The sequence below is a fragment of the Gavialis gangeticus genome, unplaced genomic scaffold, assembly GCF_001723915.1.
Source record: "Gavialis gangeticus isolate Ggan-Ray unplaced genomic scaffold, GavGan_comp1, whole genome shotgun sequence".
Taxonomy (NCBI): Eukaryota; Metazoa; Chordata; order Crocodylia; family Gavialidae; genus Gavialis; species Gavialis gangeticus.
The window spans coordinates 138,834,321-138,857,090 of NW_017729024.1; the positions used below are offsets into that span (position 1 = coordinate 138,834,321).

At 38.3% G+C, this 22,770-nt stretch overlaps 1 protein-coding gene across 4 annotated transcripts in view; it reads right to left on the reverse strand.

The window, feature by feature from the left end:
• KIF2A (kinesin family member 2A) overlaps positions 1 to 22,770 on the reverse strand; it is an 86,856-nt gene that overhangs the window by 50,628 nt on the left and 13,458 nt on the right. For all 4 annotated transcript variants that reach the window (XM_019517812.1, XM_019517811.1, XM_019517814.1 and 1 more), the window contains exons 7-15: positions 19,682 to 19,777; positions 18,916 to 18,970; positions 14,793 to 14,955; positions 5,630 to 5,720; positions 5,463 to 5,526; positions 4,880 to 4,971; positions 4,513 to 4,655; positions 3,561 to 3,765; positions 494 to 604 (exon numbers count right to left, since the gene is read on the reverse strand). In XM_019517812.1, the coding sequence (XP_019373357.1) occupies positions 494 to 604; positions 3,561 to 3,765; positions 4,513 to 4,655; positions 4,880 to 4,971; positions 5,463 to 5,526; positions 5,630 to 5,720; positions 14,793 to 14,955; positions 18,916 to 18,970; positions 19,682 to 19,777 (1,020 nt within the window). The remainder of the gene's footprint in view (positions 1 to 493; positions 605 to 3,560; positions 3,766 to 4,512; positions 4,656 to 4,879; positions 4,972 to 5,462; positions 5,527 to 5,629; positions 5,721 to 14,792; positions 14,956 to 18,915; positions 18,971 to 19,681; positions 19,778 to 22,770) is intronic.

Consider the following 22,770-nt stretch of genomic DNA (forward strand, 5'->3'; position numbering starts at 1 on the left):
CAACACTGATGCAATTCATAGGAGACCATCACCCAGGACCAGCCCAAATGAAGCAAGAGTCTGTTGCAGGGATCTCAGTACTCTGAAACCCCATGACAACAACAGGAGATGGAAAAGCAGGAGCAGCAGAAACAGCATGTTGTGGACCCAATCAATCCAGACCAACCCACCCCCCTTTTTTTTTTAAATGATTCTATGCATTTGTCCAATTTAAAACAGTTTCGCAAATTCTGCTAAGTATTACTCATTCAATGAAACATCTGAAAAATACACACAGCCCCTCTGCCAACCCAACAAACACAAGCAAAACCAAACAGAATGGGAAGAAGTCAATTTGAATTACCCTGTTGAAAGATAATCATTCACTTGTCATGATTCATTCTGGATCCAAAGCTCAATATACCCTATATATACCAACTCTAACTATAATATCCTGAATAGACGCGTTCATAACAACAACAGAAATAATTCACTAAAAGTAAAATTGACTTACCATACAGGTACGGGAATTTTCTCCTATGAATGAATCTCTTAGCACCTGAGTAAGTTTGCTTGCTCTGAATGGAGTATGAGGTTTGTTTCGGCCTAAGGCTCTGATGCACTCCTGAAAGAATATGCAAATCAACATTTATTCAGCTCATGACCAAGACAAAAAAAAACCCTATTTTGACAGACATGTAAGTTATATACAGGTGTTATGAGCATTGGGTATGTTGCTCTTCTATAAGCCACTAGGAATCACAACACTTAACAGATAGTGTCTCAAGCCCCAAAGAAACAATTATAGCAGTTGGCCATACCTAGAAAGCATCATCTTAAGAACTCGCACGGTGACAGAACAGAACCTAAGGAGTGCAGCATGGTGCATTCTGTCTAATTCTTAAAATGGTTGAGGCATTTCTAGTAAGACTGTTCCAGGAAAAAACAGACTTGTTAAGGGGAAAGAACAACAGATTTTTCTACAAATCAATGTTACAATGCATTTAAGGTCCCCTCTACAGGTTGCATTTATGCCACAATGAATATGTTAATTATGGCATAAATGACAAGGGAGCCCATGCACCCAATTTAAGGTGCCATTAAATGGCAAACCAACCATAAAATTGTTCAACATGTATAATATGGCTGAGTTGTATGGCATCATAAAGTGAAAGCGTGTATGAGCCTACAATCAGTGTGGTTGGGCTGACAACTGGCCGATTGTCAGTTTGGGCAGGGGACCACACTGGGGTCTGGAATCAGCCTCAGTACTGTCTCCATTGGGTGAACAATCAGTTGATAGTCAGCTTGGGCCAGGGACCACACTAGGGTCTGGAACTGGCCCCAAGGAGGTCCCTGCAAGGCCAACTATCAGCTGAATACATACACTACAGTTTGAACCAATATATACAATGTACGTCCACTTGCAGTTTGGGTCAAGAACTTTGATTCATTAATTAGAATCTATTTCAGCTGACTGCCAGCCCCAACAGAGACCGCACTGGGGTCATTTCCATACCCTGGTGCAGTACCTGGACAAACTGATTGTTGGCCATTGTTCTAGACCTGTGGGTATCCAGCTTTCAAATTGCCAATGCAAGTTATGATCCTGGGCTCCATGTGCAATGACAAGTAGGACATGATTGGAATCTAATTCCCAATCCCAAAATTGAGCCTCTTACCACACATGTGGAGCATGGCAGGAGCCACAATTGTTGGGATCAGGGATTAGATCTCATGGTACATTTACATGAATGTCCACCAGGGACCTAAGTGCATGTAGTCCAGGGGTGGGCAAATGCAGCCCACAGGCCGCATGCGGCCCACCAGGCCATTCTAGCGGGCCTGCGGGGCCCCTGAAAAAATTATAGAAAATTAATATTTATCTGCCCCTGGCTGCCTGTCATGTGGCCCTTGATGGCTTGCCAAAACTCACTAAGTGGCCCCCCCGCCCGGAATAACTGCCTGCCCCTGATGTAGTCAGTTTCTCTGATGGCAATTTAATTTTAATTAGGATTCTTCAATTTATTATTTGAGCACCTAATGCTAAGCAAACTGTAAAATCTCACTTATTCAATTTTGAAGAGGATGGGGCAAAGACACTGCCAGTTTTTGTACAGAAAATTTCAAGACTTACTTTTGGCCATACTATCCAGCAAAAAGGGCAAAAAAGCAACAACTCCATTTCCTTTAAGACACTAGAAAATAAATTATGGTTCCCAGAAAAAAGACTGTTCAGATATTTAAAAGCCAAGGCTGACAATCGCATGCGACTTGCAGATCTATACAAGAGCACTACACTTCACTTTTCTTCACAAAATACACTTAACTGGAAATAGATTACAATTAAAATGTCAAAGTTCTTGACTCAAATTACAATATTCAGGGAAATTGATAAAAGAGGACTAGTTTGATCTGAGACAGAGAAGTGTCAGAGTTTTAAAACACTGTACAGTTATTTAGAAATTCTGAAGCTCTTCCTTTGTTGTTTTCTCTATATAATTAATGGAATTCAAGAGAGACGACCAGTAGCACATTACTATTCACTATAATTAGAGACAAAATGAAATTAAACTCAAAATGTGTGGATATTGTTTCCCGGATCCTAGCTATTGCTGAAACATCAAATAAATAAATAAAAACAGATTTTACTAATTACATTTGATAATGAATGATACAAGCAATATATTGCTGATGTTATTTATTTTGATTCTAAATGCACCATAAATCTGAATTTTGACATATCCTTCAATTTTGTACTGCTGCTGTATTTTCAGCATGCTGTAGACTATTGTAACAATATTACCTTCTGGGGCTTTTGTCAGGAGAAAACACCTCATGTAATTATGTGGGCATATCAGGGTTGAAAGGATAGGAAAGATGACCACAGTTTTGAAGCGAAACAAGGGGTAACATGGGTTTATGCACACAAAACACCAGCTTTGATCAGAAGAGCAGTTCTTTAAAGAAGGAAACCTAGGAGCAGATCCCTGGTGACAGATTCAAAAGCACCATTTCCCCAAAAAGGCAGACTAAATGATTTACTTGCTTCAGATCACAATTTCTGCATGCAAAAAGTGCAAACACATGAGTCACATATTTATTTGAAAGCACCAGATATAGAGGATTACTATAGATACTAGTTAAAGTACTGCTATATTCAAGTAACACATTTTAATTTAGCCCTTTAGCTCTCGTTTAGCATTTTTTCTTTTATTCTTTCTTAAGTTGTTGAACTTGTTTGCAGACAGAAGAGACATTGATTTATATACCTGGCAAAAAAACCAATACAGGCCAACATTTCAAAACCTGAATGTCTAAAGTTAGACACCTAAATGCCACAAAATCATTTATACTACACCACCATATTGTGCATGATGTTTGTAGCAAGTTTCAACTGGTTAACTGCTAAGTGTTCTCTTAGGCATTTAGAAAAAGAATTTGCCAAAATGTTACATGCCATATCATTTTGACCAGAAAGTTGTTAATTTCTGCCTGTATAAAAACTCACTTTATTAAAGGTTTTTCTTATATGAAGAGTTCTACCTGTTCAAATGCAATTGAAAGCAATTTTAACTTACCTTGAGTGCTAAAAGGCTCTTGTTAATTTCTGCACCTTCCAGTCGTGTTTGCCTATCCGCACTTGAAGTATCTGCTCCTCTTTCATTTCCAGCCAGATCAATCAGAGAAAATTTACCATGTAGTTTGCCTTTCCTTCTGAGAATAATCTGAAATACTGCATGGCTCCGAGATGAATGTGCATTTGCAGAAGTCTGACCAGATGTTCTTTAATAATACAGGGAGGTAGGAGGGGAAGAAGAATTTAAATATTATTTAGCACACATGAAAGACCATTATATTAAGTATATTATTCTCAGGGAATAATAGGTTCAGGACAGTAACCTGTATCCTCCTTTATGCATTGTTAGTGCCAGCATATTGCTAATTTTGAGTTCTGAAGTGCCCACAATGATCTATAAACTGTGTAATATACATAAATTTCCCCATCCTTTTATACAGGAGAGTGAACAGTATTCAAATGTCATCTTCCACACAACCTCATAAGCCACACATCACGCTGCATTTAAACTCCATCTTAGAAGCGATATTTTTACTTACTAAGAGACCAACCATTAATGCAAAAGACTATTTTTAAAAACAAAGTGTGGACTTTAACAAATTAAAATATTTGTAGTATGGAAGCTGTCTCACATACTATAAATGTATACTGGCTTTAAAACTAAAGAATCTGGCAGTATTCCAGAAAATTAATAATGTGAAGTTAAGACAGTCAGCTGATTACATAAATACATACAACTCATGCCCCACAAAAAAATCAGTTCTCAGTTCCTCATGGCACACGCATACAAGCTAAAACAAGAGGTAAGCAAAATTCCCACAACAGCCAATGTCCTCAAGGAAAAATCTGCACTCTAGTAGAAAGCTAAGACTTTGAATAAACAGACACCCACTTGTAATAAAATTAGTTTTTTAGAGCTTATTGTGAAGAATCAAATTAAAAATAGCATATACCTGCAGCTGTTGCCTATTTCAATCAGCTTTAAAACATCTTCAACGCATTTGACCTCCCGTTCCTGCAGTCCCACAACCTGGACTTGCTGTTTACCATCCTCCAACACTCTTAATTTGGTCTTTCTGTTCAACAAGTCAAAAACCTGGGAAGAAACATATACAGAGTTATAGCAAGGAATTTTTAGAAGATGCTTATATATTTTAAATTTTGTTTGAAAAACAGACAGAAAATCCAACCAGAAATGATTAGAAGACAGATATTAAGTCCATATGAAATGAAATTCTAATATAGAGAAAACTCTGTTCTGTTTACAACCATTTATCTTTACAGAGCATATTCTCTCTAAAATCAAATACTTGTACTTACCTTACCACTGTAAATCTCAAAAAATGTTGCATATACTTGAAGTTCTAACTTCTTATAATTTGGTTTCTTTAGCATTAAAAAGACATCCCGAGCTGTGAATAAATTTTCAAATACAAAGAAATCCAGTTATGTGCTTTCATCTAGTGGAGACCCATTGAACACACAATTGTCTGTCTTATGTATTACAGCTATACTTGGTAGGACCAGAATCCGAGTCAATCAAGCTTTCATTATAAGCCCATTTTTTTAAAAGGCAGCTTATCTGCCATAATAATAGTTTCTAGTTTGCAATGAAAACTAGAAAACTTTTCTGAAATACAGAATAGCCAATAAATCTGAAGCTCAACTCTGCAGTTATTTATATTCTCAAGTATATATTTGTATTCTTGTATTTGTATTTCTTAAATATATCACTATATGCTAAAGTCAAAATTTACATGTTTAAAAGCTTTCTTTGATGCCGACATCTCTCTATCATATTGTAATATATATGGGTACTTATATTAATTACAACGTATACCTCAGGAGTACAAAAATCTAGCATTTTCTACCATTTTAGAGAAAAATGCAGAGGACCACTTACCAGCAAGTGCATAAATTCCTTTAGAACAATCTTGGTTCTTTCCTGAAAAGTCACCACCCATAGTCTAAGTAAAGAAAAAGAAAAAGCAAAACCACATTTTGTATAAACTAATCTGATTAAAAGAATAATACTGTGATACTGTTATTAAGTTTAAAAGAAATGCTTACATGGGTTTTTCCACTGCCAGTTTGTCCATATGCAAAACATGTGGCCATGCCCCTTTCAAATATGGTCTCCACTAATGGTCGAGCTGTAAACCTTAACAAAAAAACCCCCAAAAACCCAAAAAACAAGTTTTCATCATCTGTAACCACATTAAAAGTTAGTAAGTTCAACAAATCCAGAATTGTAAATACAGTATTTTTTGCTCATCACAAGTTGATTTTCCTTCTAAACATTTTCTGAATCTCTGTTCTCAAAGTTCTTTTTAGAAAACTTTTCAGACAGAAAAAACTATTTAAATCAAAGGAAACAGCTTTATTTAAGCATACTATAATTTCTGGAAAACTATTCAATTCAAGATGCAACAACAGAGACTTAGGTTTTCTGTCTTCAAAACAGTATTTGGACAGAAATTTTAGAAGGGAGAAGACTGCAAGCTCCTCAACCCATTAAGGACCTCTGCAACTCACTAGCAGGCATTTCTGAGACCAGACATACCATATGACTATCTTTGTGTTTTGCAATCTCTTCTATAACAAATCAGACACAAGACCACAGCACTATTCCCATAATCAGAAGAAATTTAAGAATAGTTGTAGGTGAAAATTAAACATTTACAGTGGAATTGACTTTCAGGAAAAGAAAAGTTACTATTAAGCGAGTATTAAAGATAGAGATAGTCATCTGCCCTCAAATACAAGTACAAAGATTTTTTAGGAATAGGTTAAGAAAACAGAAATGTTCTGGAGATGACCTATATGTTTTGGAGATGTCATGGAAATTCTGAAGTCATGGGGGGAAAAAAAACGATGGTTTTTTCCCCATGGGGGGGGCGGGGACAGGGAACAGAAATTTTGGGGAAAATTGAAATACAAGCAGTATTTATTTTCATATCTATCTACGTTTATTTTACTATTGTACGTACATAAAATATATTATGTATAACTTAATTAGCACACACAATTGTAATGTTTGGTATATTTATGAAATTTAAAAGTATAAATGCTTTATTATTATTTGAATAAAAAACAAAGACATTTAAAATAATTATTTGTAATTATTGTTACAAATGGAGCTACAAATTGTTAAGGTACTTAATCATATCTTAGTTTTTGCCAGTTCATGAGAACTAGGAAAAAAATAACAAGTTAAAAATAGAAACCATCAACATTGTAGTACAAAAGGAAGTCTTTATTATCAGAGACTTGCAAGGCAAGCTGAGGGACTTGGGCCTCTTCAGCCTAAAAAAAGAGAAGGCTGAGAGAGGACTTGGTAGCAGCTTACCACTATATCAGGGGAATGCATCAAGGACTTGGTGAACAACTGTTCACCAGGGCACCCTTAGGTAAAATCAGGAATAGCCTGGAAGACCATTTCAGGCTTACTACTAGGAAAAACTTCTTCACAGTCAGGGTGTCCAGACTGTGAAATAAGCTCTCTCCAGAGGTGGTGCCATCACCTATCCTGGAAATCTTCAAGAGGAGACCGGGCGGTCACCTCACTGAGGTCATCTGACCCCAGTTGTCTTTCCTGCCTAGTGCAGGGGGGCTGGACCCAGTGATCTTGGAAAGTCCCTTCCAGCCCCTTACAATCTAAGGAACTATAAATTATCTGGATTTAGAACATCTCTTCCATAGGTCTCCTCCAAGTCAGTACTCTCCAGAAACAGAAGAAACTCATATTTTTAGAAAAAAGTGCTCAGAAAAAAACATCCCTTTAAGGCTGGAGATAAAATTCAGCACATGAAACTCATGTGTCATTTAAACAACCAAATATTTTGCTGAAAATATCAGCATCGCAAGTTTCTTTATCTAATCAGAGTCAAACGGTTTCTCAAAGATCAATATTTTCTGAATCTGAACTTTCATTTTTATCTTCATGAACTTCAGAAACCTGAAGGTTTGCATGGATTGAAACAAGCATCTCTACTATTTCATGTTAGTTTATTTCTTGATTTGATGTGCATATTTCCAAACAGATCTCTTTCTTTCACATGCTGCAGAAGATGGAGGAATCTGAAGCAGGCAAGAAGCAAGTGGAGTCAGAGGCTGTGTTGTACAAAGGCCTTGCCACCATGTTGCAGGAAGAATATGCTTGGTAGAGTCCCAGATTGCACTCCTGGACCACCTCACCACGTTCTGTATTCTGCAACATCTAAAAGTACCTTGCCAACATCAAGTCATAAGTGTGTTGCTTGCTTTGCAATCCAGTCAAATGCAGTAGCAATCACTAACATTTCTACCTTTGAATCTTGGATCCTAAAGATTTGCAGCAGCATGAACTGGCTGGCAACAAGATTCCTCCCACCTGTGAATGAAGTTGTTCATTTTTCCTTCTTCCATACTTATAAGTGGAGATATACTTCCACTGTCAAATACAGTCGATTATATCTAGGCCATTAGGTAAGGAAATGTCTGACAAAAGGGCACTGTCTGACTCAAATGCAGTGATTGCTCCAGCTGGACCCAGAAGACATCCTCAAGTACAGTGTTCTTTACGCTTCAGACTACTTTAAGATCTTCAGTTATCAGTGTTTCTTGAAGAGCTTCTTTGTTTTTTTAGTAAACTTTCAAATGAGACCACCACTCCACCCCATCTAGTTTTACTACAAAATTTGAGCGTCACCATTTTATTCTTCCCATTCTTTTCTTCCTGCTTCTTCTTAAAGATTGCAGCTACAATGTGAGTAGATTTTACATATTTTATAATTTCTTTTGCTCTATTAAAGATCTTTTGCAGTGGGTCCAACTTCATAAAATCATTAAGCAAAAAATGTAGGCCGTGGGAAGTACACCCTATTGCAGTAATATGTGCATATTTGTCCATTATGAATTCCTATGCTGCTTTCATATTACCTGCATTGCCAGGCAGCAAAGCAAATACTTTACCACTCCCAATCTTCTATAGGACTTCACATATTTTATTACTGATATACTCTGCAGTATGTCTGTTCTCTCCTGTTTTAATGCTTTTATAAAAAAAACTGGTTGATGTGTTGTTATTACAAAGTTTGATTCCTTCTCCCCGTACATTTATCCAGCCATCAGTTAAGTACTGCAAGACAGTGCTTCATTGATTTTTTTATGCATAGATTGCATTATTCTGACTCCAGAAGAGGCTTGCTCAAAGAATGGTCTGCTGGATAAGTGGTATGATGGTCTTTATAATTTAAATGCTGCCTGGCAAGGTTAATTTTCAATGATTGATACTGGCATCCCAGAAGCATACATTGCTCTTGCAAGAACTTGGTCATTTTTTTCTTGCTCTTCAGGTGTCATCTTGTCTAGAAATGAAGTTATTGGGAGTCTTTTGGATACAGTTAGTTGAGATATCTGTTTACCTGATGGCGTTGACTGGACAACATTTTGTAATGCTGATGTTACAGAAGGACCAGGAGGACTACCAGATCAAGACCGTTTCCAAGTGCTACTTCCACTGTCATCCTGATCTACCTCACTCGCTGATGAAGGATATTTTTATGTCTGCAGGACACTTTATATATGCAAGGATATATGTTTGGTCATCCTGGTAGCATTTGGAAATGCATATTTAATTTGATGGTATTTGCAAAACACGGGGGGGCGTGTTCAGAATGACTTGTAGTTGTAGTGTGGAAATGCTTCCATATGTTAGAAGATGGTTGCACCATGTTGCTGAGGGGAAAAAAGAAATACATAATTTAGCTGCTAGTTACATATATAAATACAAAGCTAGAGCATGTGAAAAATGTAACAATTGATGGAGGGAAGCCCTCCCCAGTAAGATCACTGTCAACAACCCCTTCCCTCAGACCTCATCTCACTACTAGAGGGTGATTTGCTCAGAAAGCATCAGAATGATACCAATTCCATTATGAATGACAAATTAAGAAAATATACTAACTGAAAATATAGTTTAACATAATCAACTCAAAATAAATTGAAACTCTTACCTTTCAATAAATAAGAAGTCTACTTTCTGCTTCATTGTGTTGCTAGATGCAGTTTGTTAGGTACTTCTCTGGATCTCAGGGTCACAGGGTCCAGGAGGAGGCAGGTTCCATTCCACCACCAAAATCTTTAGGTTTCTTTTTCCTCTGAGGCTTTGCTTCCCACAACAGGACTTTAGCAGTAAGCTGTTTGTTTCCCTGTACTAGGGAACTCCAGTGTCCACCCCCAATCCTTTGAGGGGAGAGGTGACCGGGTTGAGGGGCCTAGTCAGGACTCAGGAAGAAAACATATTACTCTATTTCCACCAAACTCTAGATCAAAGGTCACCAGAGGAAGGAAGGCTGCAGGCAGTGCAGAAATATACAAGAAAAGGTGGCCCTGAATCCTTCCTTCCTCTTCCTGTGCAGATGGCAGCGCCCTTTGAGGGAAGAAATGCATCTTGGATTTGAGAGCTGTGTCATGTCTACCATGTAAAGGAATTGTAATGCTCTAATAGAGTAGACTGTCTTACATAAAACATCTTCATACTATATAGTTATTAGAAATAATTCTGAGGGAGTAAAGGGAAGATATAATAAACAATATTTGAAAAACTTTTCTTAAAAAGCATTTCATTCACCACTCTAAAATAAAATATTTCATAAGAGGTTTAAGTTTTTCCCAACATTTTCCTTTTTTTCCAATGGAAAAATTGGGAAGTCCTTGGAAAAGAACAGGGAAGGAAACAAAACAAAACAAAAAACAGTTTTCTAAGTTTTTCAGCTTTTTCCCCAGGCCTTCACATCTCTAACCCTGACCTCCTACAGAAAACAGGCCATAGGTCTCTCTGAATTAATTCCTGTACCAAATAGCCTACTGTTCCCCATTGGTAAATTTACAAAAACAAAAGATGCAACTCTCCACCTTCTCACTTGAGCATAAAATTCATCTTTAACTAGGGCAAGGAAAAATTATTGTAAAACTCTTGTAAACAAAACAGAAAGTATCATCATGCCCCTTTATAAATCTATGGTGCATCCACACTTCCAACACTGCCTGCCCCACACCTCAAAAAGGATATAGAAGAACTAGAGAAGGGCAACAAGGATGATCAGTGATACAGAAGGGCTTCTATACAAGGAGAGACTGAAGAGGCTAGGCCTATTCAGTTTAGAAAAGAGAAGTTTGAGGGGGAGCATGATAATGATTTACAAAATAATGGCAAAGAGAAAGCAAATAGGGATGTATTTATTTACTCTCTCAATACAAGAACTAGGAGTTATAAAATGAGACTAGCAGGTAGGAAGTTTAAAACTAACAAAAGGACGGTTCTTTTTCACGCAGCATGTAACTGAAGTGTGGAACTCACTGCCAGATACTGTGGAAGCTGACATTTAGCTAGATTCAAAAAGGGATTAGACAAATTCTTGGAGGAAAGGGACATCAGCAGCTACTGAGTATGGGAGTTAGAGATACAGCCTCTGAATCAGAACTTCCTAGACCTTAAATGCTACAGCTACAAGCGAGAGAGGAACAGTGGGAAAAAAAAACCCTGGTCATACCCAGTTCACTGTTCCTTTCATCATCCACTCTCTGCCACTGTGTGGCACAAGACACTGAGGAAGATGGACCTATGGTCTGACCCAGGAAACAGCAATTCTTACTGCATCAAAGTTGGAAAGAACATAATACACAATTGGCTAGGCACATTATAGGAAGATTTCACTTTCCTCTGAAGAAGGGGCATTAGGAACTTCTGCACGAAGAATGCTGAAACAGATGCATCTTTGGTTAATTCTTTTAAGCCTCCAAGATTAACTAAATCTAGTATATGGTCAGCCAAAAAATACTGGATCTACAGAGGCATCAAAGAGTTCACACATGTTGTTGAAACAGGAAAAGCCATTTGATCTCAGAGTATAATTTGCTATTTTTCATTTTTATTAGGTAAAATACATTAAAACTAAAACTATTATTTCTCCCCTGGCTGCTTCAGATTTGTTACAATTTCTTGCCATTCTTCATGAAAACTGCTAAAGCAAAGGGAAGCCTGGCAGAGGCCCTGTGATAACTGCTTAGTTTCTCTCCTTTCTTGCAGATTCTTTATACTGCCTATCAGATCTTACTGTGTCACATGTTGCATTTTAGGGATGGCCAAGAACAAGATTTCACTCCACAAAAAACTGAGGATTTACAATCTGTTTCTGTTCCACCCTGGCAACAAAAGTTTTGTTAAAATTGGTACATTTCTGGGAGAAGTGTCCATTTCTTTGAATCAACACTTTCCAAACAAAGTACGCCAAAAAATCCAAATCAATTCAAGTCTTCATCCTTTTTTTTCCCTGAAACACTTATTTCTTTTATGTTTTCCCATGGTACTATAAAGGGACATTTACTTGAGGTCATTGAGGACTTTGGAGCATTTAATATTGAAAATGTATTAAAAAATTAAAATGCTAACCCAAAAACAAAAATGTGAGCCACCTATTTATCTGGGTTTGAAAATACGCATGTTGCATTAATTGCATCCATCTTAATACAAAGCAAAAATACAACCATATCTACGTAATATTTAATACAACATTGACAGTTCAAAAACTAAAAAATGCCAATGTTATTCCTAAAATGCAATCATAGGCCTTTCAGAAATATAAAGAGCAGTCGTCCCTGAAAATTCAGAAGAAATGTCAGTTTTAAAAATGAATGCATTTTTTATTAAAGAAAAAATTATAATTTTGGCATGACTGCCATAGATTCAGAAAAATATTATAGCAACACTATTTAATCAAAAACTATAGGATTTTGCAGAATAGCCAGGCATCCCTGATAAAACCTTTCAGTGTAAAAAAATAATAAGCAGTTTTACAGTCCTGAATTATAAAACCTGTTTATTTATTCTGATGTAAGTGAAGTGCTAGGAGTACATGAGGACACCTATCCTGTTTCAAATTGTTCTTCAATGGGAGGAATATGACATGGATTTTCCTTCAACAAAAAGTAGAAGAAGAATCATTGTTTATGAAAGGAAAAATGAAACCTACTAGAATAGAGAGAGTTGAGATTTGTTTTTCAGTTCATGCACACACCTCTTCCAGCAGGTTTTATTAACTTTCTGAAAGAGGCTATGCAGAAGGGTCTGAATATACAAACTTTAATACCAACTGTCTTCCAAAATACCTTTTAGAGTTAAATAGTACAGTTACAAAGATAAAACAGAAATAACAGCAAGAAAAAACTGAAGTTAAACAGATTCAGATATAGGGGGGGAAAAGATCATTAACATGAAGGCAAAAAGCACATACTGCTATTCAGAAGGCTCTCAAAGGGGAGGACTGGAGTGGGACAAAAAGGCTAACACTGGACAATGAAAGGAAAAGGCAAAGGAATAAGAGGAAGAAACATGTAAGGATACAGATTGACTCCAGCATACATCAAGAAACTGCTTTTAAAATACAAAGGGCATGTTTCCCTTTGTTGACTCTGCCTTCTTTGAATCACAAACATAAGCTCTTTATCAAGGTCTTCATCCTAATTTTCACCTTCTGTTCAATTTCAAAATCTCAACTCCCAGTACCAATCGACTCACAATGCCAGCTTCTATCATCCACTTATTACACATTAAAAACAAGAATGAAGAAGTTCTCTCTACTGCTGCCCATTAAGCATGGGAAGTACTTCCATAAACATGCACAAAACCACCTCTCTCTTCCCCATCAAATTCCTTTTGAACAATTTCACCTGCAGGAAACCTAACTTAATGGGTTAGGCCACTTGGGTACCAAGCCTACTGCCCAGAATGCTAATCAGTGTTGTTACTGAGCTAGTCTATACTGTATACTGCACGTCATGTAGCAACACCTCAGCTAGGTCAGATACTGGAATCAAATTTAGCTGGGGTAGTACAAAAGAATTACTGCAAAATAAAATGTGCATTGTTCCACAAGTAACTATGGACCTGAAACTCAGAACAACACTGGTGAAAAGAAGGATCTGATGGTCCTCCAAAGCTGTACCTTTTCCAACACAACAAATTAGCCCAGACATAGCACAGTGCTGTTGCAGCTAGATTGCTTCTAGTACCCAAGCTAATTCTCCACATTATACTGAAGTGCAGACATACTCTCCATCTCTTTGTATACCCCCTGCTGTTCTATCTGTATCCACCTGTCCTCCTCTTTCACCCTATACAATAGCGTTAATAATCCAGGATAAATAACGTCATTCTGGATAATCAAACACCACAGTAGAGAAGAGCACTAAAAACTATACACAATTGCTATACAGGAAATATTTTTTAAAAGAACATGAAATAAACATATGGTTCTATGTACTGCAGTAAGTTTACATAATTAAAATTACTGTACAGTAACCCATGCTAAGAAGTGCGAGACCAAGATTTCTGGCTACAACCAAATGGAGTCAAGGTGAAGTCCATGTGCATTGCCAGACATGTAACTTTCATTACACTGGTGGAACCAACATAACCACATTTTTTGGTTAATATAAAAACCTTGCAGGTAATCGATTACCAAATAATCAACTTCTGTACTTAGATGTCAGCTCTTTGGGGAATGCCCTTTTGTTCTCTGTTTCCACAGCACTTAGAACAATGAGATGCTGATTCATAATTAAGGGCCCCAGGAGTTATGACAGGTCTATTATTAAGAACTGATGTCTTCTGTAATATTTATAAGCTTTTAATACTAATTTAGGTGGACCCTGAAGTTAACAGAAAGCTGCCAGAGTTGTATGAAGACAAAACTAGGAGCAATGGTCTGAAGTTGCAGGAAGGGAAGTTTACGTAAAGAAAAAACTCTCATCAAGAAGGTAGTAAAGTACTGGAACAGGTTACCCAGAGAGGTTGTGGAATCTCCATCCTTGGAGGGTGTTAAGACCTAGCTACACAAAACCTTGGCTGGGATGCTACAGTTGGGGATGGTCCTGCTCTGAGCAGGGGGTTGGACTAGATGGCCTCATCAGGTCCTTTCCAACCTTAATTTTCTATAATTCTAAGACAGGGTTGATGAGAAATGTAGCAATATTCTGTACATGCTAGCATCTAGAAAGCTGAGATACATGTACAAATAAAGAATTCAGAATAAAACTGAGTTAAACCAAAGCTTTATTGACAAATCAATGTAAGTGTCAACACTGAAGTTTCAAGACAGAAGGAGTGAAGGCTATAGCCAATGTAAGCCTACAGTTAGTCACAGCAGAAGAAAACAATAAAAATCTCCACAAGGAATATTTATACACATACCTGTAAACCATTTCATTAGGAGCTGTGTCATCAAAGGCATAGTCAAAGCGAAATGTTTGGTTTTCTAAGTACCTTGTTAAATCCACCTTTTGTTTCGGTTCATGTACCATCACAACATCTTTACTAGGAATTGTTATTACATCAAGGTCTTTCATTACCGTTTCTGTTAAGTAAATGAAACAGATACAACTATCAGTGGATATTAACTCTTACACCATTAGGTCATTTACATTCTTAAACTGCCCAAGGTAACAAACCTTTTCCAAGTAACATGAATCTAGGCTCCTGAGGCCTATATTATGATTTGTTCGTGCATAATTCCACCTGAAATCCTAGAGATTGTACAAATTACTCAAGACAACAGTTTGTTCCCCTTTCTAGTACCACTTAAAAGAATGAAGGTTTCATAATTCAGAGTTGCCTGTTTATATCCTATAATGGTTTTTCTAAAATGATGGAGTTAATATAGATTATATTTTATCTTATACTCAAAGATTATGACTCTGTGTTTTATCTTTTTCTTTTAGATAGAAGTCTGTTTGACACACAATCTTTGCAGTTAGACAACTACAATATAACAATATTTGTCTTGTCATTCAAAGTTACAAACAACTTAAAATTACCTAAAAAGAATTAAAACCACCAGTGCTTAAATCTTTAATACTACATCAGTATTACATGAATATTTTTCAAAAAACAGAAATCTAATATTCACGCCCTATGCACTATATAGTCTTGTTTAGAATCAGTTTAGGAGCCAAATTCTAAGTCAGGAAAACACAAAAGATCTTAAAATGTTATTCCTCTAAAATGAGCTCCCTTTCTAAAATTATTTTATGTAAAGAAAAGGGTACAGAACTCAAAGGATGTTGGTTATCTCTTCAAATTAATCATTTACGCCTGGATTTGATTTCTTTATGGATTTCACAGGTAATATTTACTACACATCTTTGCAGTTTCTTGTTAATTGTACGAGATAGGAATCAGCAAAACATGCATGTAGAACCCAAAGATCTAAAAAATGAACAAAAATAAAGATATTTTGTATGTACAGTCAAGTGCATTAATTGTCGCTTACTTGCTTTTCTACATAAAAATATAGAAGGTACACAATTTAAGAAGAATCAGATGTGTTTTTTTTTTAATACAATAAGATGACAAACTTTACATTCAATAATTATGACTTGATCTTTGGCAATTAGGTTCTAGTGGCACAGGCATGAAGCAGCAACACAAATCCACGTCACTGTGCAATTACCTCATTTCCAACTACATTACTCCAAAATACGTTGTGCAGAAATTGTGGAACCAAACCATAAGCTTACTTCTAAACAGTCTACACCACCGGTGCCCAAACTTTTGGCCCTACAGACTGGATAAGTAGTGCAGGTTCAGTCCATGGGCCAGATCCAATCCGTGGGCCCAATTCAGCATGTGCAGTGCTGTGGTGCAGGCTATGCCATCCAGCCTGCAGGGTTTGGTAATTTGGCAGTGGGGAAGCAGTAGCCATGTTAAGTTCCACCACTCCCCTGCCACTAAATTTTCAGACCCTTGGGAAAGCTCATGGGCCAGATAACATAGTTTTTTAGGCTGGAAATCGTAGGATTACTCCTGCTTTTAATTATGTTGGAGGCACTGCAGCAACCATACTCTCCGAAGGAGAGCCAGCAGGAGGACCATTCTGCTAGTTACACTAGCAATCCTAAACAGGAAAAGCTTTCTTCTGCTGGTATCTACAGAAGGAATTTTGCCAGCAAAGCTATATTAATTATCACGCAGGATCTTTTCATATGGCAAAAACGTGCCCACAGAACTTTGCAACAGAGGCAAGGCTCAAGTTACCCAAAAATTATTTGCTTCTAAAACAATTATCCAAGGGTCTCTTAAGTTCTTTTATGATGGTTGTAAATATATAAACATCGCTCAAACTTTCAAATTACCCACAAGTCTATAAACATTTTAGGGCTCTGTTATCAGACAATGCTGAGTTATTGGGACACCCACAAAGTTTCTAAGAATACAATTTAAGTCTTACACACGCAAAGTTTTACAGTGGTTTAAAGTAGATGACCAATACAGCTCATAAGGCATGCATGTGGAAAAATGTGCATGTGTGGAGTAAGTAACCTTTACATTCTTGAATGCAAAAATTATTCCTTTGTTAATTCACAACAGATTTCTCTTCTTCCCCTTCAAGGCAGCACATACTCATACCTTCAGGTCTATTTATTCTCTGACTAAAGATTAGGGCAATTGAAGTCTCATTCCTTTTAAACCTCCAAAATAAAGCAGGCATGTTTTCAGATGTTACGAAAAGCGCACATTTTGCTATTTCCATAATATCATTTATTCTATGAATTGCTCTTTAGTCCTTTACCAAATGCAAAAAATTAGCAGCCAGCCATTCTCATTTGCAACCAAATTACTTTTCTTAACTTGATAGCAATCACTGAACCAGGAAGTAGTTGCAACTTGAACCGAGTGATTCTGTTCTGAACCCTAAGTCATGTCTCATGATGGCTTGCTACCATGTGCTATTACTTTTTTTCCTCCGACTAAGTTCCAGCATAGTAAGTTATTACCTGTAACCCTCTCTCCAAATACATTCTCCACAAAAGCACTGGATTTCTAGATCATACTCTATTAAAAATGTATAGAATGCTTAAATGGAAAACTGAACTGCTACCAAATATATGTGCTGAATGCCCCCAATGAACAGGCTGTGGAAGGCAGCTTTAAAATTAACCACATTTTAGATGGTTTTATTGATCTGAAAACAGAGAGCAAAAAACCCTTAAAAACCACAGGAAATAAGAGGAAAAAAGTAATAAAGAAGAAACAGAAAAAGGCCATGGAAGAAGAGCTTTCACTATCTAGATACATTTATTTTTTCTTCTCTGAAATCCTTTTCTTCATTCTTGAAATTTTTCCAGAATGTATAATTCTCTGACAATATTAGAATGATATATTGCAATCTGTGGTATTTTGAGTTCAGAAAATTATGTTCTTTGAGATCTTCAGCCAACCCAGGGCAAATGCTTTTCCAAATATAAATTAACTCATTTCAATTAGGGTTCAATAGTTGGGAACAGAGAGCTGGCTATCATATGAACATATTCCTCCACCTAATATAACAGATTTATTAGAATACGGCTCTCCTCTTCCACTGAGGAGCTATTTCGACACCCCTAGCCTTTCACACCTCACGCACAGCTCTCCTCATTTGATATCCCATACAATATCACTTCAATTCTAAAAAAAACAAACAAAAACCAAACAAACAAAAAAAAAAATAAAAACATAAAAAAAACACTTTTTCTTCAACTTGGGTCACAACAACATTTAACTCAGGATATTACTATACCCATCACACATTAAAAAAAATAAACAACAGACATCCTATGCACATATACTCATATCTGTTACTCATGCATCCTAGCCATTTAAACTTCAGATTATAAATGTTCCATGTTCACCATTACTGGAATACATACACTGAGTAAGAACTTTAACAATAACTTAAGATAACAGATTGCAGATCACCTCAAGAAAATATGAGACAAAGTAGAGGACAAGCATGATCTTATGGTTAAAGCAATGAAGTGATATTCAAGATAATAAAAGTGCACTGCCCAGCTCAACTCAAAACTCCCCACATGGACCGCACTCGCCAGCGCAGCTCTGCTGCATGCACTCCTCCTCCCCCCCACCACATCAGGCTCCCAGGACCAACTGAGCACCAGGCAACCCCCTCCCCACACACTCCCCATACCCCAGAGGGCAGAGGCATGTGATCCCAGCCTCTCCCGCCCCTTCCTTTCTACTCCTCAATACTGCTCCCACCTGCCCACAGCCCCATAGGGAGTTCAGGCGAGTTCTTGGGGGTGACAGGGGAAGTGCTGACCCGGCCCACAACAGCTGATCAAAACTCCCTACGTGGTCCTGGGCCCTAATAAATTGCCCACCCCAGCCTAACAGAATATGGCTACAATTTTTATGGTACTACAAGAACAATTAGAGATACCAAATCCTATCACCTCTAAGAACTGCTGTTTACGAAGATAAATTCCTGTCAAAAAAACCCAAACAAACAAACAAAAACCAAACACGTGAATTGCCATACCTTTTTTATTGAGTGGCCGTTTTCGTACACAAACGCATATCCTGTGTTCATCAATCTAAAAAAGAAACAACTGGTTAAATACTCATTTCAACTGTGGGATTTTTTTATCTTTAAAAAGTTGATCAGTACAGCTGTTACTTTGATTAATTACTGCCTTGTAAAAATTTTTCTTCCAATAAATAAATTCTGACTGTAGAGGTTTTGCATACACAAGATCCAAAAAACCCTGTGGCTCAACCCTATGTTCACTGTAACAAACGCTTAGGCTCTGATCTTGTAGACTGTCAACCACATCCCAGAGGGCACTGATTAACCTCGGCTTTTATTTGGGCAGATGCTCAAATGATATAAATTATCCATGGGAACTGAAACTCCTCGTTACCTTCCAAGGCTGGCACAATCTTACTGATAGAAGTTCCAGCTCAGTGTGTAAGTTAGGTGCCTATCTCACTTTGGATCCTTTAAAGAAAACCAAGCGTACAAGTGATAACAGACCAATTATAATACATGCCTGTAGAGTTCTAACATTGTAATCCTATAAAATGTAGTTATTCCTTTCAGTGCAAGTTGCCTTCTACAAAAGACTGAACAATAAAACAAACAATAACTACATAATATAAAAGATTAACAGGCATGTGGTAAGCACCCACAACTAATAAATACAACAATGAATTTAAAAGAGTATAGATAGCACCAAATATAAGAAGTAAAAAAAAGCTGTAAATATATTTGTAATTTTATTAAACAATTCCTAAAATAAACTTACAGGATCTGCAGTTGTCAGTGGTCTATAATCCAAACTTCCCCTAAAATCTCTTATCATACACATAATTTCATAATTTGGATTTGAGGCATCAACATCCTATAAAAATGATGAAAAGCATTAGAAGATTCAGTTTTCCTTAACTCTGTAAATAGTTTCCAGAAAAGCTACAGAAAGAAGGCTGGAAGGATGTGTTTACTGAAGTCTCCATATTTTTTACAAAATAATTTAGCCATATTTTGCATTAGTTAAACCACACAGTGTTCCTAGAATTTTTAATGTAGTTTAATGTTTTGTTTTTACTATACCATATGATTTATTTACTCAAACAAGCAAGTAGTATTTCCACGGGAAAAAGCAAAACAATTGTTCTGTTTATTTTTAAAATTGATCTTCAAATTGGTAAGCAGTGGGAAATGTCCTTGATTAAGGTCTCAACATGAGACGAGACAAAATTACTACTGCGTTTTCCTAAAAATGTCCCCATTAAATAGCAAATAGCACATGATGTAATCTAAAAATTGTTAATTCCTACTTAAAATGGAAAACTTCTAGGTAGATCTATACAAAATGTATTACTGGCATGGTTTTCTCCCACCAATCAAAGAGATGCACAGTTCACTCCAGAAAAGTATTGTCCTAAAAATTATTTTTAATATTTAACTCTTTAGTTTCAAGAGCTGAAGATTTTTTATTAGACTGTTATGCAATTACAATTACATTTTAAAACAAATACCATATTTCATAGCATACAACACATACTTCTCCAGCTTAAGTGGGGAAGCTTGACTGCTTAAGATGGCTGACAGTTCTACGTGACCCTGCAAGCCCAACAGGCAGTGTTAACCCTCTCAGACTAACCACTGTAGCTTGTGCCCAAGTGGCAAGTGAGCTGTTGCATTGAGTCACTAGAACAAGGGCAAGCAAAATTTGGCCTGCCAGGCAATTTCATCCAGCCTATCGGAGCCAACCAACTAACTGTACCCTGTCTAGCCCGTATGCCTCACTCTCACCCTTCCCGGCTTAGCCAGCACACAGCTTCCAGGTGGGGCTGTTGCTGCCACTGCTGCAGCCGCCATGGGACCTGCTTGGCTTCCCCAGTGTCCCACTCACTCTGGGCACCAGGTAGGAAAGCACTGGGGCAGAGGGTGAAGCTGTGGCTGGGTGGAGACACAGAACATGGGGCTGGGGGCAGCATGGAGCCCACACCCGGGGGGTAGCAAGAGTGCAGAGCTCAGGTGGGCAGAGTGTGGGTGTGAGGATCCCCCACACGGCTCACAGCCACCATCAACAGCAGCAGCAGGAGCAGGCGGTAGGCACTGCTGCCTGGCAGCTCACAGCTCCGACCAGCGCTGCATGTGGTGGCAAGGAGCACAGCCCAGCTGGCCTGCCTCTATTGCATGGGGCTCTGTGTGGAACATGTGCAGCTCCCAGCACTTGCACATCACTGGGGGAAGCCCCACACAATGGAGCCAGCTGCGTTCACTGCCCCCTGCTGTACAAGTCCTGGGACTCCACCAGAAATGGAGCAGAGCCCCACCCCCCGTTTCCCAGAGGAGTCGTGGGACCTACTTGGCAGGGAATGGGGAAGGCAGCCAGTTCTGTTGTGCAGGGCTTGCCCCAGTGGCGCATGAGTGCTGGGAGCTGCACATGTACAGCACGGAGCACTATGCAATAGAGGTGGGCTGGCCTAGCTATTCTCCTTGCCACCACATGCAGCGCTCATTGGAGCTGCACACTGGCCAGCAGCAGCACCTGCGTGGGCCACAAGTGCCTGCCACCTGCTTCTGCTGCCAGCTGAAGGGCTATGGCCCTGAGGGGAGGAAAAAGAGTGCGCTGGGGGGTGCATCGGGGGTCCCCACCCCCCCACCGTTCCTCACACCCACAAAATGCCACACACTTGCACCCTGTCCCAACAATCCCCCCATATACCCCCCAACATACCTTATTGCCCTCCATACACATACAGCCACATCCCCTCACAATCTCCCCCCACCCCCACCCCCAAAGACACCCCATGCCCCCACACACTATACAAGAGTAAGACTATTTTTGAGTTATTATGCAATCACAAATCATGACAAAATATTTTTTTAATAAAAATTAAAATGTTATAGCAGATGTTTGACTCTTAGTGTATGATTTGGTTTTCTTCTGGTTCCAAGATGGCAACCTTGCCCTACCAAAACGAGTATTTCCAGGTGACAAGGAGAAGGGCTTCCAGTGGCAAAGGTCAGGGGTTAGAGGCAGGAATCCTGACCCCAAAAGGGTGACCAGGGGGCAGGGCACCTGTCAAGGGGAACGGATACCCTTGCAGCCCTCAACAGCTCACCAAGACTCATTAAGTGGCCCTCTAGCTGAAATAATTGCCTGCCTCTGCAATAAAATCTTGTGAAGCTTGCAGCGTTGAAACAACATTTAAAGTAACTTATATAAGAATTATTTATAGTAAAGAAGTAACCGTCTTACAACCCCACTATCAAAGGTCTGTGGCCTAGCCTTGAATGACAAAGTCAGTCCGCCTGGCAACACAGACCACCCAGGAATTGTGGCATTGCAGGAGACAGTCTGCATGACCCCCCAGAAATTTCCTGGTATGGCAGGACTGCCATGTGTCCTGCCACACCAGGAAGTTTCTGTTGCTTTATTCAGACCGCCTCCTGCAATGCCACACTTCCTGGGTGGTCTGTTTCCAGGAGGACTTACTTTGTCTCAGTTAGCCATGATTCTTGGGGGCATAGGGAGGGGTGTCTTTTTTTCTCCATTCTCCAGTCTGCTAAGAAACATACACTGTTTTTCGCTTGAGGCATGGGGGTGCAGGGGAGAAGGAAGCAGCAAGTGGAAGGGATATATGAGAAATATATGAGAAAAATACAGTAATTTTTCAAGGGGAGAACTTTTAACAATGCAATTTTTTCACAAAAGCTTCTAAAAAACTGAACGTCAAATCAACTATATATTATAACACTTAATTCAATAACATCTGGACCAGGTACATAAAATAAATCACTTTTCAAATCTCAAGTTTTCCAACATATCCCCATTAACCAGCAGAAAACAATATTTCATGCAGAGTTAATGCCTTATCTAAA